Source organism: Momordica charantia (assembly GCF_013281855.1).
Source record: "Momordica charantia cultivar OHB3-1 chromosome 3 unlocalized genomic scaffold, Mcharantia_2.0 BLBB01000003.1, whole genome shotgun sequence".
In the NCBI taxonomy this organism is placed as follows: domain Eukaryota; kingdom Viridiplantae; phylum Streptophyta; class Magnoliopsida; order Cucurbitales; family Cucurbitaceae; genus Momordica; species Momordica charantia.
The window spans coordinates 20239239-20265316 of record NW_028275161.1 but is presented as its reverse complement, the minus strand read 5'-3'; the positions used below and the strand labels follow the sequence as shown (position 1 = coordinate 20265316).

Sequence of the window (26078 nt, the reverse complement as noted above, 5' to 3'; positions counted from 1 at the left end):
CCTTCTCAGTTCTCACTCTGTATTTTATCGATTCCTTGAATTTACTTCACAAATTTATGGAGCGAGCGGTGATAGAATTAGTGCTGCAATTGATTTTGATTCGTCGGTCACGAAAATATTGCCGGAAATGATCCACGTGTCCAAAGCCAGCCAATTTGGGCTGGGCAAGTCCATAGCCCAGCTCAGTTATTGGGCCGAGCCCAATAGTTGAAAAAGAGATTAAAAAGCAGAAACATATATAATAGTGGACGTAGAAGCTGATGAAAGCAAATTCGTCGGAATAACGGAATCAGAAGTCTAGAATACAAATCACTGTTACATCCAGGTAAACGACATCGTTTTTGTGCTGAAATGTGTTCCCTAACCGTAATTGAGGCGAAAAATGTCGTTCTGAACGAAAAGACTCCCCTGCGACGTCGGCACCAAGTGAAACATCTGCAATGATCAATATTAGGTTTAGCAAATAAATTTACTGACGGGATAAAAAATCATAGCAGGCTTCTTGGGTAAAATTTCCGTTCCTTTTTTCTCAAAAAATTTAGGTATTTTAGAACTAATTATGTTTCTTTTTTTTATTTGTTGTGAACATTTTTTAAATTGTATAGAAATTTTCGAGACAATTAAACAAGTTTCTTATTTCTTATTTTTTCAAAATATAAATAAATGATTATACTTGAATTGAATTGAATTTAATTTTTGAAGTTTTGAACCATGCAATTCATTCTTATCCACTAAAAATAGAGAAATAGAAGCGTTACTAAACCAGATCTCAAGTATGTCTTTCTTGTTTTTTTGTTTTCAATTTTATTAAAACATCTAAACATTTGTGACTACTATTTAAGTTTTTTTCTCTAATTTATAAATATTTTAGAAACAATAAAATAAATTTTTTTCTCTTATTCTCATTTTCAATTTATTTCTACCTAAATAAAAATATTATTTAATCCTATTTTTACGAGTGTTTAACTGTACAATTCTATTTTTTTTAGTAAACATAGACCAGACACGTAGACATTATTTAACAGTTTTAAGTACCTGGCTGAATCTGAGTTGGTGTTCTTCACCGGGCAACTCAAGGCTGCCGCTGACGAAGATGAGGAGGGAGCCGGTGGCGGCGGAGGGCTGGGTGTCGAGAGTGCTGACGACATGTCGGCAGCGTTCAAAGGGCAATTGCTGGAGCCTGGAGGAGATGTCGTCAACGCCTAAGATTTTCTGCCCCTCGAAAGTGAGCATCGACTCTGGTTGGTACAGAGACGAAACAGAGGCTCTTTCGTTGTCGAACAATTGGTAATAATGTTCCACAAATGCCCTCCCCACCATCTCACTCTCTTCTTCCATTTCTCACCCTTTAATTTTTTCTCAGTTCCAGGCACTACATTTTAATGGAGCCAAGCTTTTAAAGAACACGGCAGTTGTAAGTTTATGATGCATGGTGGAGTGATCAATTACCGGCATGCCCTCGGGATCTCTGCTTCTCCAACGAGGGGGAAGATGGGTAGAGGAGTCATTTGGGTGGGTGATGAATGATTGATGAAAATTGAAATATACAGAGGAATCAAGACCGCTGAATGTGTACGCAAAGACGGGAATATTTAAAAGGAGAAGGTTATAAAGATCAGTATCAAAATGAGAGCATCAACTTTTATTCAACCCCTTTCGGCTCTGCCAATTTTATTCTTTGCTTTCACCAAACCCCATTCTACTGCTAACTAAGGATTGTTAATGGAGTGTGTTATGTCTATGGTTGTTCAAATTGTAAAATGACTCTATGCAGGATAAGACTCGTCCAAGATAGAGAATGTACAAAGAATATTGTGTTATGGTTTTAAGAAAGATAGATATTTTGATTTTATGGGTTGGAATCCCTTTTATCTTTTATCAACGTGATTGGGCGTTATAGTGGCTATCATAGAAGGGTTGTGATATCAATTGAAGAATAAGGCTCTCTCGTTGTCAATCATGAATCGAAAAAATATGAAGTACTTAAATTCAATACTTGAAATAGTTTGTCGGGAGTATTCTACATGACCAAATAAGAATTTTCAAGAAAGTAATGTGGAATTCAAATTAAAACTTTCCTAGGGAGTTTATTTGGTGGAATTGTAAGGTAACAATAGGGATACATACAAAAGTCTTAATTGATTCAGAGATAATATACCTAAAGAAACATAACTCCGTGTAACTTGTGAAGGACAGGATTGGGCCTATGTGGATCTTGTTTAGGCCCAATTATTTGAATGGAACACCATTAGGCCCAATTTCAGGCCCCAACTACTAAGATAAAAAGGGAGGGCATCTCCATCTTTCACCGACAACCTCGTGCCCTTGGCACATGGCTCCTGCTTCACTTGCCACCCAATTTCCTTCCCTATTTGCTGTTCAATGTTGTTGGGTCAAGCCATCAATTCAACTTCATTAATATTTCTTCAACTATTTTGAAGGCAGAAAACCAAAAATTTTCCATTTTTTCTTTTTAAAAGGGAAGAAACGTTGAACTTCCATGATTCGCACTTAATTTCTCAGATTTGAGATTAGTTTAACCTAAACATATTGATGGAATATATTGGTCAACTTTGAAAAATATTTAATAGGTTACATAACACTTCTATCTCTCTTTTTTCAATAAAATGTTTAATAGTTCAAGAACTTGTTAAAAAGTTCAAGAACTTGTTAAAAAGTTCAAGAACTTGTTAAATTCGAAAGGAAACGTCTAAATATATATTAATTAAACATAATTTTAGAAGTTTAAAACTCAGGAATCTTTACTTTCTATAATAATTTATAATAATGTTTTGTATCTTATTCATATAGAAGTTCAACAACAATCAAATTCTTCAAACCTTTCTATTAAACAAAAAGAAAAACGATTGAAAAAGAGGAACAAGAACACAATATGGTAAAGCCAAAAAGGCCAAAGAGAGTAAGAAAGAGATTGCATAGCACCGACCCCGTCGCATCAGTCCAGACAGAAACCAAAAGAGACTTTTAAAAGCAAAGGCTCCACCATTTTCAAAACACTATGCGCCGTCTGATTAGGCTTTACCAAAACCATTATTAAGCCAATGGAACCTGCAATAAGAGCCAAGCCATTCCATACAGAACAGTTATTCACTTTCTTAATATTCTTTTGATGGCATATTTATGCATTGGAAAGTGTGTGCTTAGCATGTTGGAAATTACCAATAAAGCTTGCTTTGTTAAAGGAATCAAAACAAAATTTAAAATTTTTAACTTGGTTCTATGTAGAATGTGGGTTTCCCTTTTTCTTTAATCTTTTTGACTCTAAAACCCCAATACAATATTCATTTAATTCTCCTCAGCATGTGATCACAATTACAAAAACCAGCAAGTAGATTAGATCTTGTGAATCAGGAAACCTATTTGAGAAAGAAAAAAGGAAAAAAAAAATCGATGATTGTACATACAACTGATCATGTTCTTCGAAGACACCCCCATTGGGTGGCAGCCTGGCTAACCCTTCTCTGTTCCCTACGCTTTATTTTACTCAGCTGCACCGCTTCCTCTAAATTCCATGAATACCCATCTCGGATTTTGCATCTGCCCTCTTTTACAATAAGCTTCTTTTTGGGCATTTTCGTCAAATAACCATGTCATCAGACCAACCAATAATGAAAAATCAATGGACCAAAACTCCTCGGAGTGCCACATTGTGTTTTACAGTAAATTCGCTTGAAATTGCAAGTGAAATGCCTTTTAACTTATGTGGCATTACACAAGCTTGTTCATTTCTTACAGTTCAATTATGAACACGAATCAATAATATCGAAATTATTTTGTTTTCGATTATTTAGTGCTCCTTTCTTCAGAGTTACAGCTGAGAAGCTCCTGTTTCTCAGCTTCCACAGTCCCCTGTCCATGATGGAGAAGAAGAGGGTTTCTCCAATGGGCGTTCTTGTTTTCACGGCTGCACTCTTGGCCGCTACTTCTTCATCTGCAGATGATTCCAAAGGAACTTTTGCAGATGAGTTCGAAATGGCTTGCCCCGATGACCATTTTAAAACCTCCGAAGATGGCCAGATCTGGCATCTGTCCCTTGACAAAGATGCAGGTACCGATCTAAAGGGAATCAATATTCAAGCTACTTCCTGATCCAAGCTATTTTGACTTGCTTTCAAAGCTATGGTTTTTGTTGTAACAAGTAATCTTCTCTTTCCTTAATCTGTTTCCACCGACAAAAAACAGGATGTGGGTTTCAGACAAAGGAGCGATATAGATTTGGCTGGTTCAGCATGAAACTGAAGTTGGTCGGAGGTGACTCTGCCGGTGTTGTCACAGCTTATTACGTAGGTTCTTATAACAAGCAAAAACTCAAGCTTGAGTTGAGCTTTCTTCTATGGCTAAGACTGAAATGCTTTTTGCAGATGTGCACAGAGAATGGGGCTGGACCGGAGAGAGATGAGCTAGATTTTGAGTTCTTGGGAAATAGGAGTGGGCAGCCATACCTGATTCAGACCAATGTGTACAAGAACGGGACTGGGAACCGTGAGATGAGGCACATTCTTTGGTTTGACCCCACAGAAGAGTTCCATACATATTCCATTCTGTGGAACGACCACCAGATTGTGTAAGTTCTACTGTTACTCTATACTCGAGTTCTATTAAAGGGTCATCCAAAAAGGACACTAGCTTTACTTAGTTGCCATCGCCCTCCATGGCAACAACCAGGACAATCTGGACATAAGAAACTCACAGCTGTGGGCCATTTGTTCTCACAGTCATTTAATCAAACACCCGGTGGGTGGAGTGAATGAACCTCTGTAGAATGTTCCCCCTTTTAGGTAGAAGATCAGAGTTTCAGATAAATCGTTATAAAGGGCTCTCAATTTCCAAATCGTCAACTAGAAACGAACACCCAGAAATAAAATTAAAAAAAAAAAAGAAAAATTAAACAAGAGAGATGAGAGATGCAGCCCCAAATAAGAAAACAGCGATCTTCATTTTTTCAAATTTTACCTTCATTTGCTTTGCAGCAGAAAACCCAAATGAATAACTCTTCCGTTGAAATTTTGGAACAGGTTTTATGTGGATAAAGTACCAATAAGGGTATACAGGAACGCAGATAAAGCAAACAACTTCTTCCCGAACGAGAAGCCCATGTACCTGTTCTCGAGCATCTGGAACGCAGATGATTGGGCGACGAGAGGTGGGCTGGAGAAGACGAACTGGACGAAGGCGCCATTTGTATCCTCATATAAGGATTTCAGTGTGGAGGCCTGCCAATGGGAAGACCCATATCCCAAATGCGTATCGACGACGACAGAGCATTGGTGGGATCAATACGAGGCTTGGCATCTCTCGGATTCTCAGAAAAAGGACTACGCTTGGGTTCAGAGAAACCTTGTAATCTATGACTATTGCAAGGATAAGGAAAGGTTCCCAACTTTGCCTTGGGAGTGTTCATTGAGTCCATGGGATTGAGAGATTCGAGAATTGAGAGCAAGGAAAGGCAAGCACCATATAAGATTTTGTTCTCTTTTTGGCCTTTTTTTTTTTAATCAAGCAGCACAAAGTAGATGTTGTATTTTGCTTGATCTTATCAGTCCCTTATTTGATTTATTTAATTTCTTCCTCTGTGAGAATGCCCTATATTATGAAACTTTCTTGAAACTTCAGTTCATAATGGAATCAAATTTATGTCTAATTTGATCGCCTGAGACAAAGCCAAACGTTATCAAGAGCAATGTGTGATATTTGAGTTGGATAAGCTATTCAATAACAAGATCAAGAAATTTTCAAAGAGAAGGATACAAAGTTTTACGAAAACTTATAAAAAGTGGCATTCAACCTTGGCAGAGTGGAATTCAATCAGTTGCTGTTACAAAACTAGTTATACTCACTGTTCTCTGAGGCCCCCTTTCTTATCAATGAACACACAGAAACAGAAAATCAAACCAGTCAGAAAAGAGAAGGCGAATTTTTTGAGGAAATTTAGACAAGTCGAAATTCAGATGCTTTTGCTAAGAAAATGTTGTTGCCAACGCTCTACCAACTTGGACGGGAATTATTCAGAAGAAGTAGAAATCTCTTTGTACAAGAAAGAACGCCACAATTATTCAAAATCTACCTCTTAATCTTATGAATGTATCCAAGGGTGTTATTAATTTGTCCCAGAGGCAACGTATGTTGTCTTCGCAAGTTTTCTTTTTAAATAAATAAATTATATTGCAAACAGAAACTAATAGATGAATTCACTATTCGTAGTCTGCAAAATATCAAAATATACACTCCTCAGATGATGATGGAGATGAGAAAATGGATTTTCTCTATGAACGAAGTATGAAAATCTTTCATATTTATAATAATTCCGTTTTTGTTTTTTTTTAAGACAATTTTAAAACGATTCTAAATCTATATAGAAGATGAAATAATTTGCTTATAGAAAACATAAATATAAACTTTAAAAACATAAGAAAATTAAGGCTCCGTATATATCAAATTCAGGATTTTGATAACACCATTGATTCTATCCTATTACAAATTGGACGGTTTCTTTTTTAAAGATGCCAATTTTAGAATATAGTTGTCCTTTGTTGGAGAGAACAAATGCTTCCAATTTATTTTACTAGAAAACGTTGATATATTATACATTACAAAGAACAGTACACTTCAGCAGACATTTGTAACAAAATACTTGAAAGTAAAGAAACAGAACATAATCCCAAATTTATTCACATGACCGCAACAGGGCCACCACCACAGCATATAAGTTTTTCCATTTTCAGAAGATCGATTTAGAAACCACCTCGGAGACGAAGGACAAGGTGAAGAGTGGACTCCTTCTGGATGTTGTAATCAGCCAGAGTCCTCCCATCCTCCAGCTGCTTTCCAGCAAAGATCAACCTCTGCTGGTCTGGAGGAATTCCCTCCTTGTCCTGAATCTTCGCCTTCACGTTGTCAATCGTATCTGAGCTCTCCACCTCCAAGGTGATGGTCTTCCCGGTAAGGGTCTTCACGAAGATCTGCATTCCTCCCCTCAGACGAAGGACAAGGTGAAGGGTAGACTCTTTCTGAATGTTGTAGTCAGCAAGGGTCCTTCCATCCTCAAGCTGCTTTCCGGCAAAGATCAGCCTCTGCTGGTCAGGGGGGATGCCTTCCTTGTCTTGAATCTTGGCCTTCACGTTGTCGATGGTGTCAGAGCTCTCGACCTCGAGGGTAATGGTCTTCCCAGTCAAAGTCTTAACGAAGATCTGCATACCACCACGGAGACGCAGGACAAGATGGAGAGTCGACTCCTTCTGGATGTTGTAGTCAGCAAGAGTTCGGCCATCCTCCAACTGCTTTCCGGCGAAGATCAGCCTCTGCTGGTCTGGGGGGATACCTTCCTTGTCCTGGATCTTGGCCTTGACGTTGTCAATGGTGTCAGAAGACTCCACCTCGAGGGTGATCGTCTTTCCGGTGAGGGTCTTAACAAAGATTTGCATGCCACCACGCAGCCGAAGCACGAGGTGGAGAGTTGATTCCTTCTGGATGTTGTAGTCGGCGAGGGTTCGGCCATCCTCAAGTTGCTTGCCAGCGAAGATCAGACGTTGCTGGTCCGGGGGGATTCCTTCCTTGTCCTGAATCTTGGCCTTCACGTTATCAATGGTGTCAGAAGACTCCACCTCAAGGGTGATTGTCTTTCCTGTAAGGGTCTTGACGAAGATTTGCATGCCACCACGAAGACGTAGGACGAGGTGGAGAGTTGATTCCTTCTGGATGTTGTAGTCAGCGAGAGTTCGGCCATCCTCGAGTTGCTTCCCGGCGAAGATCAATCGTTGCTGGTCCGGGGGGATTCCTTCCTTATCCTGGATCTTGGCCTTAACATTATCGATGGTGTCAGAAGACTCAACCTCAAGGGTGATGGTCTTGCCTGTGAGGGTCTTAACGAAGATTTGCATCTACATAGAACAAAACAGAGAGATGAGATACAAAAATCCATTGCAAACAAGTGAACCAAAAGGATAATGTAAACAGTATTGTTCTCATAAAGTTAAAACCCTAAATTCCACCATCGATACATGGTTGAAAACCTAAATACTACTTCCATAAAATCAAAAGAATCCTGACGCTTCAAATCCAATCTCATAAAAAATTCAGCACGATCCAAAGACGCAAGAATAAAAAACTTCAAATGATTCAAGCAGATCTAACCACAATTCATCAGATCCAGCCATAAAAATCCACAGATGAATAATTTAGAGAACAAAGGTGGAGAAAAATCCGAAAACATATTCGATCCCTCGAAATGGAAGAACAAGATCTAAGAAAACAGAAAACAACGATAAACAAGAGGAACAAAAACTACCTTGGTGGAATTCGCGTTGGTTTGCTACGATCAGAGAAGAGGAGAGATTCAATTGCGGGGATTACAAGGGCTGGAGGGCTCAATTTATAGGAGATTAGAAGGACAATTTGGTCACGGCAACCAAATGAATTATCCATTACTTTTCCGCCACGTATGTGTGTATTATCTGGCATTCGCCGTTACCCTCGGCCCGAACGTCGAAATGGAATATTTGGTATGGAACCGGAGCCAGATTCAGAAGCCGACGTCACACCGAAACAAACCATTAACGCCCGTTATGACGGAGTTAGCTTCCGTTGGAAAGAAAATTCCAGACGCTGCCCGTCCTGTCCCGTCTTTGCGTGGGATTTCTCCTTCCTCTTCTTTTTCTCTCAAATTGCATTTCCGTATATTTTTGGTTCATTTTACAATAAACTTTTAACTTCCAAATTAAACTCGAGTTCAAAATTCAATTGGAAGAAATTAAAATTACTAAAGGAAAGCACCTTCACTCAGACTCTTTTTCTATTTGTTTATGAAATTAAAAGGCTAAGACTGATTAATCGAACCATAATTAGAGTTGTTTTTTTCTTCTTTTGTTTCATTATTTCAATCGGTACCAAAGAAAAATAAATAAATTGGAAGGTCGGCAAGATTGGGGCCAGGAATAAAAGATTCCCCGTCCCGATGATTTGACCGTTCCACTTTGCGATCAGTCTTTTGGCCTCCCCGAATAGCCGACGCTATACCTTACACAAAAACTACTTCTAATCTAATTTGTTACTAAATCAAAGTTTTTTCTTTTTATATTTTTATGTCCATATCTTTTAGATATTTCTCCTTTTATCCTAATATTGTTCGATATTTCTACTTTGAGGTAAGTTTCCATAATGTTCCATAAGATTTTAAATAATGTAATATGAAATATACATATACATCTGCTTGTTTTAAAGGGATACAAAGGGGCTGAGAAGTAAGCCAAACCATTAAAAGAAAAAAACTAAAAATAAATATGATTTCAAGTTGGAAATCAATTTTAAAATGATTTCTGAAATGAAAATAGAATTTTATTCTCTATATTCCAAGTTTTCAACTCTTTCTGAAGCAAAACGACTTCCTTGGAAACAAAGCTTTTCAGTTTTTCCAAAGGAACGGAACACGATCGTTGAAAGCTAATTCCAAAAATCCAAACGACTATGTCTTTATTTAAAATCTCTGTAGAAGAAGCACATCGAATCCGTTTGAGAAAGTCAACTTGAATTTTCCAAATAGGAGAAAAAAAAAATGTGTACTCTGATCACGATCTATTATTATTCCAGTTGTTTGGTGGAAGAAGTCAAACGACTCAAGGAGAATACTGAAAGTAAATATTAAGATAATTACTTCATTTCTATAACAATATTATCAGCAGCAACTTTAAACTCATAAAATAAAAAAAATGCATACAACACTCCCAATGTACCGAGTACTGACATGAAACCAAGAGATTCCCGACTGATATCCAGAGAGATACAATTGATCTGAAGAACAGAAATTACCTCGTGTAACCACCACCTAAAGAAAAGATTTGCGGTCAAAAATGTGTATCTTCCAAAGACAAATCACAATGAGGCTCAACTGGTACAAATAGTTTAAACTTTGAGGCAATAATTCGATTGCTATGGTATATGGTTGCTGTAACAGACTCGCAGGAAATCTAGCTAATTCTCTTGCATGGTAAGACTAGGTGAACTATTTTGGTTGAATTTTACCGAAAATTGTTGCAGGTGTTCCAAAAGCACAAGGTTGTGGCCTGTGGGTCAATCGTATCTGGCTACCTCCGTCGTTTCGATTCTTTTCGAATTTCCGACAGGTAGTTCTCCAAGTTGGATTTCTTCCATAAACATCTCCGAATAAGGTCTTCTTTTGTTGATTCATCTGATTTACAGAATTCAAGCAATAATGGATTAGCCATTGTAGATAAAGCATAAATTGACAATGGAACTCTGGACGTTTAAGAGAGCAAGAAAATAAGTGGCTAATCGTTTCCTTTTGAACAAATATGGGCATTCTGTCATCATTTAATGTGGAAATTCATTAATATTTTTGGGTAGCGAAAAGCTTGAGCAGTAGGAGGTGAAGGGAACAAATAATGGAACAAGGAAAGAGCTCCATTTCTTTCTTTCTTTTTTCTGCAAGAAAATTAGCAATGCAACAGTCAATTGCTCACCGATGCCTTTCCATGCATCAATTGGCACTCTAAGTGATCTTTGCGTCAGGTAAGCGGCATCTTCCCAAGAATATGGTATTTGTCTCACTTTGTATCTCCAAAACCAACAACCAGACCATAACAATAACTGTATGAAGGAAACACAAGAATAAATCCTTGAGGTATATGAGCTAAATTAATAAAGCTCAGCCAAGTTATATAGTGGAAACATCAAAAACTGAAAATCTACATAACCATAATAATCTCCAAAACTTGCTAAAACAAATCTAACCTTGCTAATAGTATAAGGTAGAAGAATAAAACGAATGCCAAGTAGTTCCCATACAGATGGCTTCTCAGCTCCTTTTATTTGCAACTCCAGTTCTTTGCCAAGATCTTCATCCACTTTCCTGACACAAACACACAGTTAAAAAATAAATAAAGATGTGTTAGATTGAGAATCCAATATGAGAAAGTAGAAAAACACCTATAGAAAAGGCAGTAAACAGTTAAAAGAAATCAGAATCAGCGAAATGCTAATTAAGAACATTGGACTGCTTCAAACTGAAAATAAGTCCAATAAATTTACATATAAAAATAACGTCGGGGAATTTGAACTGAAAGAACAATCTGATACATTTATGTAGAAACAGCAATGAAAATACTAGGGGAAGACTCCTTTATGCCCTCAACTTGCTTGAATGAGCCAACTTTTAACCTTATAATTTTAATTTTATCAAGATGTAATATTGAAAAAGATGTTAGAATTAACCCCTCTTCAGAGTTATAGAAAGTTTTTGAAAAGCAACCAATAAATCACCCAAAACATAGTAAATTAAAAGACCCAAATTCCATAACAAATACTCAAACCAAGCCACAAAATCAAGTAGCCAAAAAAAAAAAAAAAAAAAAAAAAAAAAAAAAAAAAAAACTCACCAGAAACTCTAACACAAAAAAGCCAATATCCAATACAACCACAAAACCCCATCTACAAAAATAACCTCCCTCTGCCACAAGGATACTCACACGTAGCGACAAATCTCCAAAATAATAAACAACTAAACTAATAAAAGGTATTAATTTCACCTTCTATTTAAGTTCAAGATTTAAGTTGATAAAAGCTACGACTTTAGTCTTTAAGATTAAATTTGATTCTATTAGCTAAATACAAGGTAAATAATAATAATAATAATAACTTTTCCAGAATAAAGTAATTGACCGATAACAACTCCATACTTATCCAACTGTTTGTGTCCTTTCTTCTTGTTTGTTGCTCCTCCACTTCGTTCAAGTTCAAGAGCCCGTAATCTATTTTTGTAAGCAGGGGTTTTCTTGACCATGTCAACAGCCTATAGCACAAAGTAAATGATTCAGTAGAATGAAATCTACATCTATTTGCAGATTTGGATAACAAAATATGAATCTTAGCCGTACAAGGTTCCCAAGATGGGTTGAAACAAAATTTGGACATAAAAGTTCTTGTCATATGCCTCAAAAGCAGAACAGGCAGGATAAAATCAATATCAAAGGGTTCACTTTTCAGACAGAACAAGGAATGATATCAGCACCTAAAGTCAATGTGACCAGTGAAAATTTAACCAGGCCATTTATCAAACAGTTTCACCTAAAAACCATCATATCATTTCCAGGCCAAATAACCTAGAGAGGTACTGGTACCTGTTGATACCTTGTCCACTGATTCAGATATTGAAATCCAGATAGAATCAAGAGAAGGCCAACCAGCACAGCACGAGCATCCTAAAATGAGAGGAGAAAACCAATAAAATAACTACAAAAACCAATTAAAGTGATAAACAAACTTCAAGCCTAGCTATAAACAACATATTCTGTAAGCACGAGACAAATATAGAAGTTCTTACCGTCTTATGACCATAATATGCATGATAGTACCGAGCTGTGTTGTAAAATACCTAAAAGATGAAGAAATCACTGTTCATTACATTAAGAAGCAGCCAAATGTAATTAACAAAACTATGCCACGATCACAATTGTTCTTTGCTTGTGTTTCTGCTTTTCTACAAAAAGCAAGATGGTATAATTGCATATATTACAGTCAGTTTCAGTAATGATCCATTCTTTATTTGCAACAGCAGCCCAAAGACATACATGAAACAAAGACGTCATCCTACGGGAAAGCTCTTGGCAGTAAATCATTGATGCAAAGTTAACAGTATTTTAAGTCTCTGTCTGAGATGGTTTTCACTTTTCATAAAAAGTGGATTGTCTCTTAAAATCTGGGTTAAAAGAGCATATTTGTTGTTCATTTATAAAACTAATCCTGGAATCTACTTGTAATCCTCTTTTCTAAGTATCTTGTTCATTATTCATAATTCTCTTCATATTGTTCAAATGTAAAACGTCTGACCAATCACTTATGTTTGGAGTCTGGACCGGCCTCCAGGCGACCAAATTGTACTACGGAAATGTAATGCAATCACTCTACACCTGTTAAATTAAATCATCATCACAATCGTAGCTTAACAAAGCAAATTAGAAGACATCCAACAAATGAGCGTACTGCCACTTCTAGTAGGAGTGTAGGCCAGAGAAAAGGACCCACAAAACCACTGACAGCGGCAGTGGTATAGTAATAGTAGTCTGAACCAGGATTTTTTTTTTTCATAAGATTGATAGTGAAAACAATATCATTATGCATCAGCAATGGACTACACATGCTTAAAAATTACCTCTTCCGGATGAGCAATCGCGTAATCATATTGCTCTCTCGTGGATTCATCTTTCAATATCTGCAATTCGTAGATAAGCTTAGACATTTAAGAAGTGAAGATAACTAAAATTGAACAATAAATAGCAATATAGAATCACGGCGAATAAAATAGCATCTAGAACCTTATCGCCCTAGTACCTCATAAGCATTGGCAATCTTAACAAATTGCTTCTTTGATTCCGGATCCGGGTTCTTATCTGGATGGCTTCATCGAACACAAAAAGGAGAAATTCAAATGGAATGATATTGAATGACAAGAAGAAATGAAATAAAAGTAGAGAACTACTGACTATTTCAATGACAGTTTGTAGTAAGCTTTCTTGATCTCCGATTGGGTTGCACTCTGCGTTAGCCTGGAAGGCAGTTGAAAATTGAATTGGTTAGAAAGAAGACCAAAATTAGGTATTGCCGCAGTAATAATCACACCCAAAATTATAATATTATAAACACACCCAAGGAGATCGTAGCAATCGTCTTCGTCGCAGTAGATGGCCATCGACGGCGAAATCAGTAGCAACATCGCGATAATTGATACGATTGCGCGCCACCGTGTGGTTTCCGGTGGCGCCATCGTCTTCAGCCGTCTGAGCTGCAAGTTTCGCTTGCAATTGCGCTCCGAAATTGAGCAGGGATTTGTAAAATTATTGCACGGATTAATTACAGAATAACCTTGTTACAGTTGAAGCCGAGAAATGTCAACTGATCTGAGGTAGTTGATGATTCCAGCGTTCAATTTCAGATCGAGCGATTGAAACTGTGGCGCAAATTAGCCCTTCGCAACGGGACGTCCATTGGATTGGATCTAATCATTTTAAACCGTGTGATTTGCATAATTTTCCATCCAACACCAACTGATCGTGTTTGGTTTGGGAAAATAGGATCGAGGAGGACACCATGTAAAAGTATTGAGTATTTAATTCGAAAATTAGGGTTTTGAGGATTTAAGATTCCCCCAGCCCCCCTCGTCCAAATGTTTTTATTTCCCACTAAGTTGTATATTAATATTTAATACAATGATTTTACATTTTTTTCATTTTTCATCTTTTACATCATTTTTACAATTATGGAATAATTAACACATATCTTCCGCTAGGAGATATGATGCTTAGCTATAGAATAATTGGAACCCATCATTAATTAATAATCATTTTTTTTCCTGTTTCTCCCAATATGGTATGGTGCTTTAATAAGAATTTCCTATTTTTTTACATGAGATGGAATTAAAACTTCTAAAATTTTTATCAAAAACATATAGCTAACTATGTATTCAAATTAGCAGAAAAACAACTTATTTTATATTGTAAATAAAATTTAAAATTGAACCCCCCCTCGTGAAACATATAAACAAGGTGTTTCTTTTCTCAATTTACTAAAATTTCGAATATATTTCTAAAATATATAACATTGAAAGCAAAAACAAAACAGTTTTCGAGGTAATTTACCACTATAGAATTTTTGTTAGATAATTTTCTCTATTTTAAACCTATGTTAATAATTTGGTTAAATTACAAATTTAATCTTAGGATTGTATTGCATTAGTCCTTAAATTTTAAAAAAAGTAACTTTTAACATTGTATCTATTTAATTTCGGTACTTTTAAACTTTGAATATTATTGTGTCATTAGGAGGACGTGAACTTTTGTAGAATTAATCAATCGACCACATGATTTTTAAATAACACGTCTATTATGTATTGTTTGATTTTACAGGTACAAAAAATTTTGTTACATGAAATACAGTAGTTTGAATACAAGTATCATTTTTCACATAAAATGAAGGTTTACTAAGTACCAAACTTTTTTGCCCCAAATTTATTTGAAATCGAATGATATGAAATCGATGCAAAGAATAACTAAATCTTAACCTGTAGTAAGTAAAAAAAAAAAAAAAAATCTCAGAACCAAATACGAAATAGAAGTATCAACTATTTGGTGGAAAAGTATAATTAAATAGTCAACATAAATATAGTTCAACTGGTTAATACATATTTTCCTTTCCTTCAATTTCCCTCAAAATCTTAAATTTCACCCATCCCAAACTTTCCTTTTGAGCTAAAAAAAAAACATAAAATAACAAAGTTTAAAGTGATGACCTCCAAATACTAATTTTCATTCACCTAAAAATTTAATGAAAAAGTCACTTAAACTAGGCCTAATAAGCAAATATAAAATTCACTTTTCACCGTACCTCTTTTGGCTGAAATAAGAGAAATTTTGGAAGGTTTCAAATTTGCAAGAACTTTAAATTGCTGTAGAATCTGACTCCCTTAAGGAAATCCGTCTAATTAGAGGAGATTTGGATACTCTTGACGACGAGTTCAATTGGTTGTTGGAGGTGAAGAATCTTGCCCTAACTTTCAATTTCATTTCTTTCAACCATGTTCTTCGGTCCTGTAATAGCTCTGCCCATGTACTTACAAAAGGAGGGTTTCTTCTATGGCCACGAATACTTGTTGTTCTCTTTTCCCGTGTGGCTTCTGGATTGTGTTATGGGAGACTTCCCTTCATTATCTGCCCAAGTGGCAAAATTCTAATACAACTCTCCTTTCAAAAAAAAATAAATAATAATAATAATAATAACATAATTAAATGACATGAATTTAGGGGTAGAAACTTAAAAGTTCATAAGTTTATTAAAAAAAAATTTATAATTTAACAACTTATTAAAATATTTTAAACATAAACCAAATGGACACAAATTTAAATTGTTTTAGGTATCAACCTTCTAAGTTAACCAAAACCTTACCGAAATCCAACCACCACAATCAATAGTTATGAACAAGAAAAAGAGGAAATAAAGAAAATACTAAGAAATGACTATCACATATTCACTTCTTTTTATGAAAAGTCATAAAGTGCCACGTGACACATAATAAGGCCCACAAGAAAGATTTTGAAATGAATATTATTGGGGTAAAGTAAAAAATAGCCCGAGCCTCGGCATAGCTGTGTTGGTAGGACATGGTACACAAATTTTGTAACACTTTACACACAAACAACACCTCAAAAGCCCATTTCTTTTTCTTTTTACCTTTTCACTTTTACTCAAAAAGTGAGATCAGATCACATGCTTTTTTCTGCACTTTCTTTCACCCTCAAATTCTGTCCTTTTTTTTTTCATTCATATTAATTTACCACTAATTGGATGTTGACGTTTGGAAGATACCTGCACCCGTGACACTTATCTGTATTAGTCCAAACCAATCCAATGCTATCAAAAGTATGTGTATTAATTATATTTGTTTAATTTAAAAAGTTATTTAATATAATAAAATTAATTAAAATCTTCATATTGAACTTTAAGTTTCATCTCAAAATTAATTGACATAACGAAAGTAGTGTATGTTAATTATAAACTCTAGTTAGATTTCTTATCTTTTTAACGTGAGATCTTAACGGTAACAAAATGAATATGGCGGGAGATTTGCCGACTAAAGTGCTTCAAGAAGCAACAAAATTAGAAAAAGCACATGCAAGATTATTTAATATGAAAAATAAGTAACCAACATTTTTTAATTTATAAAGGGAGAGATATTTTTGGGTGCAAGGGGAGGGGAAGACACTTTCTTTTATACATATTTGTTTTGTTATAGAGAGATGATGGAATGAGTGGCAAAGAATATACTAGTGTCGTTCTGTGCCCTTCCTTCCAAGGGCCTTTCGATATCACCTCAACAACCCCCGCATGCCTTCAAATTTCATCCCCTCCTTCCTACCTAACCTACTTATTTAATCAATGTTGGGAAAGAAATTTTATTAATTAATTTAAACGAGTAATTAATTATAACAATAATTAGGTGAAAAGTGAGTTGAAAGTTTTTTTTAAGTGTACAATAAGATTTGGAGTTAGATACCGCCTTATAATATAGATATATTCTTTAATCAATTGAACTCAAGTTAAGATAGTAAAAAAAATAGAAGTGGCATATATGTGACTCCATATCATGCCACGTATAATTATTGGACTGAGATGGAGCTGAAGGAGAGGGGGTGATGGTGGGCCGGGTCGGGTCAGGTCCAACGTAACATATTGAACATCCCAACTTGATTTCAAATGGTGCATATTCGACCAAGTCTCTCCTCTCCTTCCCCTTCCTTTGGCCTAATTTTTTGTTTCCTTTTTATTATTTTTTTATATATTTCCCCTAGCTGCCACTAGTTCCTTCATCCGGGGTACAATTATGGTAAATTTAACAGTTCAAAATCACACCATCCCCCAATGCCCAATACCTCTTTCAGCATATATTTTTCTCTGATACCACCGAGAGCCGCGTGTTCATTCTCTCTTCAACATATAATCATTGTGTTAGACACGCCGTAAATAAGTTAACTAAGAGGTCCCGTGTTCAAACTTCCTGCGTTGTCGTTTCTTTTCATCCACAATCATTTTCAATTGTTGGGCATTGTGCAAATCTTCGTGTCCACAAGTGAAAGTGATATAGAATTAAATTTACCATAATAAACATGTGTCGTGAAAATGCCTAACTTGTGTGAGAGGATGGAGGAATAGGGGAGATATTTATGTGTAAATGCGTGTTGCGTTGGTGTGTGAAGCGTGTACAAGTCAAGTAGTATAGGCGTTTTAGATATTGAGAAGGGGGAGGTTTACGTTGGAAGTTGTGTGGCCATTCATTTCCACTATCTCTTATCTTCTCCACCATTCAAATTCATCACTTTCATTTTCCCTATATAAGTAGGCTACAACCCCATCCCATTCTGTCACACTCTCTCCTTTTTCTCTATTTTTGTTCTTACACACAGCTCCCATTTTCCCTTCCCAAAATCTCTGGAAAAAGACGTCCCTCTCTGGTAAAACGTGTAATATAATATAGATTACTCCCATCTCCAAACCAAATATGGTACACACCCTAAACCAGGTACGCATTTTTATTTCATTTCTTTTAGTAGGTAAATGTATTAGATATATGTATAAATAAAGGAGTAGTTTCAAAATATTTAAAACGCGATCACAAATTTTTCAACGGTGATCAATACAGAGATAAATGCTTAGTACATGTTTCGAGACGGAGAGTAGCTAGGTTTGGCTTTTATTGTTTATTCGTTTTGTTAAGAGATGTTATGTCTGTACGCAAGAATGGGCACACCTCCAAGCATATGTTTGGCCATTTTAGATCTTTCCCGATTTATTCACACAAAAATAAAATAATTAATAACGTATATATCACTTCATCATTTAACTGTAATTGTCTCTCTTTGGTTTTTTCAGAAAAGTTCGGAGTATCTAATAATGCCTTCCTTTTTCCTTTTTCCTTTTTATAAAATATCCACGCAAATAATAATAATAATTCCTTTTCCATTCCATGATTGAAACTTGTTTAATTATTGCATTTGAAAAAGTGACTTTTAAGTTTAGATCTACGTACCAATACCATACCATGTTGGTTTTCAGGTTATCCAGTACTGTGTCTGTGCTGTTGAATTTATATTTACGACATAAATTAAAATTAAAAGTAAAAAGTTTTGACCCCTGGGTAAAAAATGAGCACCCAAGATGACGTGAAGAAGCTGCTATCATCATTATCCTTATTTGCTGCATTTCCCATGTTACAGACCCAAAGTCCCATCCACAGACAAGGGGTCAAAATTTTTTATGGCATAGAGTTACTGTTTTCGTGCACGGATTTGTTTCAGAAAATGCATTTTAATTATTAAGTTATTTGAGGCTATTTGATAGGCTAAGTAGATTCTATTTATTGATTTCAAATCCGTAAATCAAATGGATTTGGAATATATGTATTTGACAAAGTTGTATGTCTTTTGATTTTATGATCCAAATAATATAAATTCTAAAACAATTTTTAGATGTTTACTTTGAAACTTTAAAATAGATAAAGTTGTGATAAATATGTTATTTAATGTCATAAGCTCATTTAATTTTTGTTAAAATTAAAATTAAGTAAATAATAAAATACTTATAAATAATAAAATATTATAAAATAATAATTCTACAAAATTCACAACAAAAATATTATTTTATATTGAACTAAATATTTGGTTTTGTAACTAGTATTAATTTATAAATATATTACTAAACACATTTTGAGCAAGTTTTTAAAGTAAATTTAAATTTTTAAATTTACTACCAAATACATGTTCGAAAATATTGAAAACAAATAATACAATATTGTTTTTTTATTGAATTTTTTATTTTCAGAATGCATCCTAAATTATTAATAAAATTTTTGCATTTACGTGTTGTGACATATTACTAAGTAATTGTCGTAGATCTTATGTCAACATTTGGTAGTGCTTAAGCACAAGTATATTTAGAAGTTTAAAAATGCAATCACAATTTCTAAAATTAAAAGATGAAATGAAACACAGAGAACAAACTTATGATTTAATCTAAAAAATAAATATCCTGAAGTTTTTCAATTTCTGCCTACTTTGTTAAACAAAAAAAAAATAAAAATAAAAAAGAAAGTACAAGAAAACAAAAGTCACGAGTATTTAATTTGAACAATTCTTATTTCTTATTTTTAATTTTTGAACGGACAGTCTCTTTAAAATATATATTATAGCATATCTTTCTACGAGAGAGAGAGAGGAAGCCCCTGGCCTAGCCTGGTCATTTCAAGAAATCAAATTTATAAAAAAAAAAAAGAGTTAAATTATTGGTCAACAGACAAAATTCAAATTCATTTTCCTAAGGTCATAAATCAACGTTTGTGGCCCCAAAATAATTAGTTTATCATTTAGTGGCTCTACCATTGAAAAGTTAGGCTTATGAAGAGACAGTCAACAGAGCTTCGATAAATACTTCCACTTTTCCTAAAAGTTATAAACTTGGAAACATTGTTAAAATACATACATATAAAATGGGCATGTGAATTTCTTCACTACTAAGAGTTTTTTTCCCTTAATAAATTTTATGTTTAAATCTCCATTATTAACCTCCCAAACCTTCCAAAAAATATGTGTCCGCATAATCCGAACCTATCTATATTATTTTTTGTAAACTCTTGGAGCATAATTATTGGTGTCCTTTGGGGTAACAATATATATTTTTTTAGTTATTGTTGTCCTTTTTTTTTAACATTTACTTATATCAATTTGAGCATAATTCAAATAGAGGGGTAGAGCTCAAATAGAGGGGTAGAAATTAATAAATTATATGATATTTTTTCTTTTTTCGATGTAGTTTACATTTGATTTGATTTTGATTTTGATTATGTAATTATTATTTTTTTAATTCTAAATTGTCTATTATATTTAAAAATACATACTCATTTTATGTTACAAAATAATGTGAATGCATCTTTAATAAATTTTTTGGATTGATAGAATTTGAAATGATGTGGTAGACAATTTTATAAAGAACAAATAAAAAATATTTTTAAAATTTTATTTTATAACATGTATTTTGCAATTATTAGGTACAAATAATTATAATGTGACAGCCATATATTTATTGATTTTTCCTTGCATTCATAACTTCCCATTTTGATACTCTTTACGAAAAATTTCATCTTTAATATTAGATATGTTAAGATCAGTATACCTTGCTTTTGGTTTTCATAGGTATGATTCTTTTTTTTGGACGATGCAATAAAATTAAAAGGGAATATTTATTCCAAGAATTTAGTGTAGACTTGTTTATTAAAAACATGTATAGGGAGAGTGTGCCATGATAGTTTGGGTAAATTTAGAATATTCACTTTTAAAAAAAATTATTTTAGGTGAAAAATATTTTTTAATAAATATTTTAGATAACCCTAACACACATGTTTAAGAGGTGATTTAGGATGTGTTTGAGAGTGATGATAGAATTAATAATTTTGAAAAAAAGAGATTTAGGTATAACTGATTTTCCAAAATCACTGTATAAGTGATACCTTACAAATTAATTTAAAGTAATTTTAAGTTTTCTTATAAAATCAATTTTTAATTTGCCAAACACGATTAATGGAAATGGAAAGTAAAAGTGATTTTGGCCATTTCAAAATCACTCCTAAACACACCCTTAGTAAAATTAGAATCACTTCTACTAAAAGGTGCGTTTAGAAGTGATGGTAGAATGAGTGATTTAAAAAAAAATTTAAGTATAATTGATTTTTCAAAATCACTGTCCGAGTGATACTTTAAAAATTAATTTAAATTGTCAAACGCGATGAATCAAAATAAAAGTGATTTTGACAATGGTAAAAGTAATTTTAGTCATGCTAAAATCACTCCCCGTCACACCCTAAAATCAATTTCATTTTACAATAAAACGTTTGGCAATGATTTATTAGTGGGAAGTTACTCCGGTGATTCTCTGAGTGATTTCTTACCAAAAAATTAATGAAAAATTAATATTTTAAAATGATTGTTATTTTAATTTTTAAAATTGTTTTTCTATTAATCCTTAGTTTCACCTTAAATTTTGAGATTTTTTTTTATCTTTTTCTAAAAATTTTCACTCTCTAACTTTATTTATCTTTAATTTTATTTATTTTTTCTCTAAAATTTTTATAATAGCTCTAATTTTTTAGTTCCCATATTTTTTCTAAGTTTATTTTATCTTTTTAATATGATGGTCTCTTACTCTCTAAAATTTCACTTTTTTAAGTTTTTTGTTTTTCTCAAAAATTTTTCCCTCTATATCAAATTCTCTCTTTAAACTTTAAATATAATACTTCAAAATCATTTTCAATTATACAAAATCACTTGAAAAAGTGTGTAACCGAACCTTAAAATAATTATGTAAAAGTCCCTTTCACAACATTGATTATCATTAAATATCTTTGGCTAAAATCACTGATTTAATATCCGTTCTAAATCCTTTGCTAGAGTCAATCATTTTAAATCACTCAGCCCCTAAGTGCCTCCCTTAATGTATCACAAGTGTTTTTAAATTTTCAAAATCAACTTTCTAACAACAACCCATGAAAATTGGTTAAAAAAAAAACAACCCATGAAAATCTTGAGAAGTTTTTGTAATTGGCTATAACATATTATTCACCTTATTCATTTTGTGAAATTCAAAGATCATCACAGCAAAATGTTTGTTCAACCAAAATCTTGTTTTATTCGATTTCATATTTTGACGATGCAAACAAAAATTTCACATAAAAATTGTCACAGACACACACAATATATTTTTTTCACAAACAATAGAATAGATCTACACTTTTTAGGGCATGAATTGGCACACTCAAAAAAGAGAGATTAAAATTTAAAAAAAAGGGAAAAAAAGATGCATTTGACTGAGGCAGATGCACATGTTATATTCAGACATGGCCTTTATTGCATGGGAAACCGACGTGCACTGTACTTCTCGTTTCTTCTAGCACCACCTGATCTCCTTAATTAACAAACGACATACAAATATTGACTTTCTTTTATTTAACCTTTTCCCTTTTTCCTATTTTCCAAAATATTATCTTTTATTTAATTCCAACGAGATCGTGAAAATTGAATCTGAATATTGACTTTTTAATCGAAGATATATGTTAGATGGACTAATTATCTTATTTGGGCTGGGATACGTATAATTTAAGTGGTTTAAATAGTCATATTTTATAGTAAATTATTTCTGTTAGATTTGTTGGAGGATTGTAAACAAAATTTTACATTAATCAGAGAAGAACGTGATCCATGATATAAAAATAAAGATAATTTTTTTATTGGTAAGGTACGTTTTGAAATAAAATACAAAGTAGAACTATCTCAAAAGTTGACGATACATACTTAGGATACCGTTGTCATTAACGAGTTCTACTTTTTCTAGGCGGCGTGAGAATATTTCAGCCCATGTTCTATAAATGTAAAACAAGAGAAACCGAGAACCAACAAGAACAAAGTTGGTCTAGTTTTTTTTTCCCACGTCTTCTTCTATTTCTCCGATTGATTTGTCTTGTTATGCATTTACCTTCCGTTTTTAAGTGGTTTCTTTAATCCATAATTAGTGTGCAAACGTGGCGATGGACCCACCCTTTAACGAGGCTTACAAGGCCCTCCTGGCCGAATCGGGCGGCGGCGGAAGCGAGGGCGGCGGCACGGTGGAGGAATGCGAGCTTCCGGTGGTGGATTTGAGGCGGCTGAGCGAAGGAACGGCGGCGGAAGTGGAAGAGTGCAAAAAGGAGATTGCTAGAGCCTGTGAGGAGTGGGGCTTCTTCCAAGTTGTGAACCATGGGATTTCCAAAAGGCTTTTGGGGGAGATGAGGGCCAAACAAATGGAGCTTTTTAAGCAGCCGTTTGAGCGTAAGTTTATGAACTTCTCCGCCGGAAGTTACCGGTGGGGGACGCCCACCGCCACTTCTCTCCGGCAACTCTCCTGGTCCGAAGCCTTCCATGTTTCTCTCTCTGATATTTTGGGATCCACTGCCCTCTCCGATCATCTCACCCTCAGGTATCCCAAATTTCAACTAACTTTTTTTTTTCCTTTCTCTGGTATTGATTTTTTTTTTCTAATTTTTAAAATTTCTTTTTGCCCCATATGCATGCATAGCAATAGCATAGCTAGAGACGTGCACATACATGCATCGTTATCTTTTTCCAACTTTTTTGTCCAAATATGGGGAAGAGGAGGGAAGAAGGAAAATTGTCCCTTCAAGTTTATCTGACACAAAAAAGGGTATGGAAAAAATTAAAATTTTAAAGTTTTTCATCCCTAATCTACAATTTTTTATATTTTAAAATTCAAAGTTTATTTATAAAAAAGTCATAAAGTTAAAATTTGTCTATTTTTATAAACTATAAAAAAAAAATTGTCATGGCTTGGTCCTTAAACCAGACAGAACTAGAAATTTCGATTAAAAAGAGCAAAACTTTAACCTCCTAACATATCTTTTATATATAACAATACATTTCACCAATATAAAAAAGTTAACATCTATTTATTTATTTTTTAAATAGAAAGAAATCTATTTTTTGATCTATTTTCTTGAGATGAAATTGGTGCGGACCGGTTAGAAAAATTTCAGATCTTATAATCTAGAAAGTAAATTTATTTAAGGATTAAATTTTAAAACTATAATACGAATAGAATATAATTTTTACCGCCTCTTTTTTCACCGTGTCTGCTGTCGAGTGTTTACGTGCAGGAGTGGAACAATATCCAGAAAAGAGAAAAAGAAAAGCAATGGCATTGGTTAGATAGAGGGGCAGAGTAGAATAATAATAATTGTACTTTATATTCTTCGCAATCGGGTAGATTAAATTCTTTGATACGGTACTGCGTATACATCCCACATAATTAATTTCATCATCGATAATAATCCAATATTCCAGGTCAACGATGGAAGAATTCGCGGGAAAAGTTTCAAGCTTGGCGCAAAAGGTAGCGGAGATCTTGGCGGAGAATTTGGGGAGCAGCTCAAAATTCTTCGTGGAAAATTGTGTGGGCAGCAGTTGCTTTCTCCGGATGAACCGGTACCCGCCGTGTCCGGTTCCGGGTCCGGGTCAGATATTCGGGCTGATGCCCCACACCGACAGCGACTTCCTCACCATTCTGCACCAGGACCAAGTCGGCGGCCTCCAGCTCCTGAAGGACGCCCGGTGGATCGCCGTCAAGCCCAATCCCGACGCCCTCATAATCAACATCGGGGACTTGTTTCAGGTAATTAAATAATTAATCAGTAAATTAAAGTTGTCAAGGGTGTTTTAATATAATTAAATTAATTTTGTTTGCGTCGTAGGCTTGGAGTAACGATGTTTACAAAAGTGTTGAGCATCGAGTCGTGACGAACCCGAAGGTGGAGAGATTTTCGGTGGCTTATTTCTTCTGCCCTTCCAACGAAACGGTTATAAAGAGCGAGTGCGAGAACGAGGCTGCGGCGGTTTATAAAAGGTTCAGCTTCAGGGAATTCAGGAATCAGGTTCAAGAGGATGTAAGGAACCATGGCTACAAGATTGGCCTTCCTAGGTTTCTCTTGTCATCATGATTATTCATGAAACACACAATTATTTACACTTTAAAATCGCTGCGGTTTTGTAGATTGTGAGATGAAACGCATATTTTCTAAGTGCGTTTACAAGTATCGAGTGTGGTGAGCTGGTGGCCGATGGTGGTCTCTTTTTCCTTCTTCTTCTTTTTTTTGGTTGTAATGTAAGGCTGGATCTCTATTGCCATTTAGGATAATGGCATTAATTTGATATATAGTACGACAGATGGAAAAAAAATGTAACCTCCCCTTTTGGATATATATATGTTAACATTTTGGATGTGACATAGTTTCTCAAAAGTATCAAATAACCCCTCGAGGTAATGTTAAGGGTTATGGTACCCTCATACTCCAAGTACCATTTTGGATAAAGTCGTAGTCTCACGCTAATAAAGATAATTGTCCTCAAATATATATATATATATATATATATCACTCTCCTCCCTAACCAATGTAAAAGTCTTTATTTGCATACCTTATAATTCTAACTCATAAATCTTTGTCGGCTAGGTTAAGACAATAACAAATTACAAATTTTGTTGTGGTTAAGTCAATAGCATATCTAGTAGCAGTTTCAAGATCAATTTCATAGTTATCTTATCATCAATAAAATGTTATGTACCTCTCTAAAAAAGGAAAAAAAACAAGATGTTATGTACCAAACACATGAGAAGATTTTTAATAACCGGTGAATACACATGTATATATAAATATTTTTTATATAGAAGAGTATATATTATTTGTATTCACGTTAGTAAAATGTTTACGCCAACTCATTTTTTTAAAGAACCTTTCACGTTGACTTTTACTTCACATATTCACAATAACACGTTACTTAGGCATAAATCTAAATTTTGTGATTTTTTAAAGCTTCGTTTGATAACGTTTCTGAATGAAGAAAAATAAATTGTATGACTTAAACATCCATGAATTCAAGTATGACAAAATAATATTTTTATTTTTATTTTAG

The 26078-nt window shown here is 34.3% G+C and overlaps 5 protein-coding genes and 1 long non-coding RNA gene across 8 annotated transcripts; 2 read left to right on the top strand and 4 right to left on the bottom strand.

Moving 5' to 3' along the window:
• Window positions 1-219: 219 nt before the first annotated feature.
• NTL (NTF2-like protein) lies at window positions 220-1524 on the bottom strand. Its single transcript, XM_022284248.2, has 2 exons — window positions 1036-1524; window positions 220-435 (listed from the first exon to the last, which is right to left on the bottom strand). The coding sequence occupies exons 1-2, from the start codon at window positions 1336-1338 to the stop codon at window positions 361-363; spliced, it is 378 nt and encodes a 125-aa protein (XP_022139940.1). The 5' UTR covers window positions 1339-1524; the 3' UTR covers window positions 220-360.
• A 1306-nt stretch (window positions 1525-2830) lies between these two features.
• Window positions 2831-3557, bottom strand: LOC148212546 (uncharacterized). Its single transcript, XR_015789707.1, has 2 exons — window positions 3426-3557; window positions 2831-3069 (listed from the first exon to the last, which is right to left on the bottom strand). It is a non-coding gene; the product is annotated as an uncharacterized LOC148212546 (long non-coding RNA).
• A 179-nt stretch (window positions 3558-3736) lies between these two features.
• Window positions 3737-5662, top strand: XTH8 (xyloglucan endotransglucosylase/hydrolase 8). The gene is made up of 4 exons (XM_022284245.2): window positions 3737-4069; window positions 4204-4304; window positions 4383-4585; window positions 5037-5662. Exons 1-4 carry the CDS (start codon window positions 3877-3879, stop codon window positions 5437-5439), a joined length of 900 nt encoding a protein of 299 aa, XP_022139937.1. The 5' UTR covers window positions 3737-3876; the 3' UTR covers window positions 5440-5662.
• Window positions 5663-6565: 903 nt separating this feature from the next.
• On the bottom strand, window positions 6566-8458 carry LOC111010727 (polyubiquitin). The gene is made up of 2 exons (XM_022284246.2): window positions 8306-8458; window positions 6566-7898 (listed from the first exon to the last, which is right to left on the bottom strand). Exon 2 carries the CDS (start codon window positions 7896-7898, stop codon window positions 6753-6755), a length of 1146 nt encoding a protein of 381 aa, XP_022139938.2. The 5' UTR covers window positions 8306-8458; the 3' UTR covers window positions 6566-6752.
• A 1184-nt stretch (window positions 8459-9642) lies between these two features.
• LOC111010945 (Chaperone DnaJ-domain superfamily protein) lies at window positions 9643-14179 on the bottom strand. 2 transcript variants are annotated; one of them, XR_015789706.1, is made up of 11 exons: window positions 13674-14179; window positions 13512-13574; window positions 13360-13426; window positions 13181-13240; window positions 12353-12403; window positions 12150-12230; window positions 11709-11821; window positions 10765-10882; window positions 10494-10620; window positions 10036-10201; window positions 9643-9838 (listed from the first exon to the last, which is right to left on the bottom strand). XR_015789706.1 is itself a non-coding variant. In XM_022284534.2 (10 exons), the coding sequence occupies exons 1-10, from the start codon at window positions 13790-13792 to the stop codon at window positions 10098-10100; spliced, it is 903 nt and encodes a 300-aa protein (XP_022140226.1). In that variant the 5' UTR covers window positions 13793-14178; the 3' UTR covers window positions 9643-10097. The 2 variants fall into 2 exon arrangements, 1 of the variants encoding a protein (XP_022140226.1); XM_022284534.2 differs by having other exon boundaries at window positions 9643-10201; window positions 13674-14178.
• A 3748-nt stretch (window positions 14180-17927) lies between these two features.
• Window positions 17928-25393, top strand: GA2OX8 (gibberellin 2-oxidase 8). 2 transcript variants are annotated; one of them, XM_022284137.2, is made up of 5 exons: window positions 17929-18097; window positions 22954-23025; window positions 23132-23574; window positions 24456-24783; window positions 24863-25393. In XM_022284137.2, exons 3-5 carry the CDS (start codon window positions 23147-23149, stop codon window positions 25106-25108), a joined length of 1002 nt encoding a protein of 333 aa, XP_022139829.1. In that variant the 5' UTR covers window positions 17929-18097; window positions 22954-23025; window positions 23132-23146; the 3' UTR covers window positions 25109-25393. The 2 variants fall into 2 exon arrangements, with proteins under 2 accessions (XP_022139828.1, XP_022139829.1); XM_022284136.2 differs by lacking the exon at window positions 22954-23025 and having other exon boundaries at window positions 17928-18097.
• Window positions 25394-26078: the final 685 nt, after the last annotated feature.

Bases quoted from the DNA above. Each gene is read 5' to 3' on its own strand.
- NTL (XM_022284248.2), bottom strand. From the start codon at position 1,338: ATGGAAGAAGAGAGTGAGATGGTGGGGAGGGCATTTGTGGAACATTAT. The intron at 436-1,035 runs GTACTTAAAACT...TGATCATTGCAG, and splicing joins ACCAACTCAGATTCAGCCAG to ATGTTTCACTTGGTGCCGAC.
- XTH8 (XM_022284245.2), top strand. From the start codon at position 3,877: ATGATGGAGAAGAAGAGGGTTTCTCCAATGGGCGTTCTTGTTTTCACG. The intron at 4,070-4,203 runs GTACCGATCTAA...GACAAAAAACAG, and splicing joins GTCCCTTGACAAAGATGCAG to GATGTGGGTTTCAGACAAAG. The intron at 4,305-4,382 runs GTAGGTTCTTAT...TGCTTTTTGCAG, and splicing joins GTGTTGTCACAGCTTATTAC to ATGTGCACAGAGAATGGGGC.
- LOC111010727 (XM_022284246.2), bottom strand. From the start codon at position 7,898: ATGCAAATCTTCGTTAAGACCCTCACAGGCAAGACCATCACCCTTGAG.
- LOC111010945 (XM_022284534.2), bottom strand. From the start codon at position 13,792: ATGGCGCCACCGGAAACCACACGGTGGCGCGCAATCGTATCAATTATC. The intron at 13,241-13,359 runs GTACTAGGGCGA...TACGAATTGCAG, and splicing joins AGATTGCCAATGCTTATGAG to ATATTGAAAGATGAATCCAC. The intron at 10,621-10,764 runs GTTAGATTTGTT...TCCTTCATACAG, and splicing joins TACCTTATACTATTAGCAAG to TTATTGTTATGGTCTGGTTG.
- GA2OX8 (XM_022284136.2), top strand. From the start codon at position 18,077: ATGGTACACACCCTAAACCAG. The intron at 18,098-23,131 runs GTACGCATTTTT...ATCCATAATTAG, and splicing joins TGGTACACACCCTAAACCAG to TGTGCAAACGTGGCGATGGA. The intron at 24,784-24,862 runs GTAATTAAATAA...TTTGCGTCGTAG, and splicing joins ACATCGGGGACTTGTTTCAG to GCTTGGAGTAACGATGTTTA.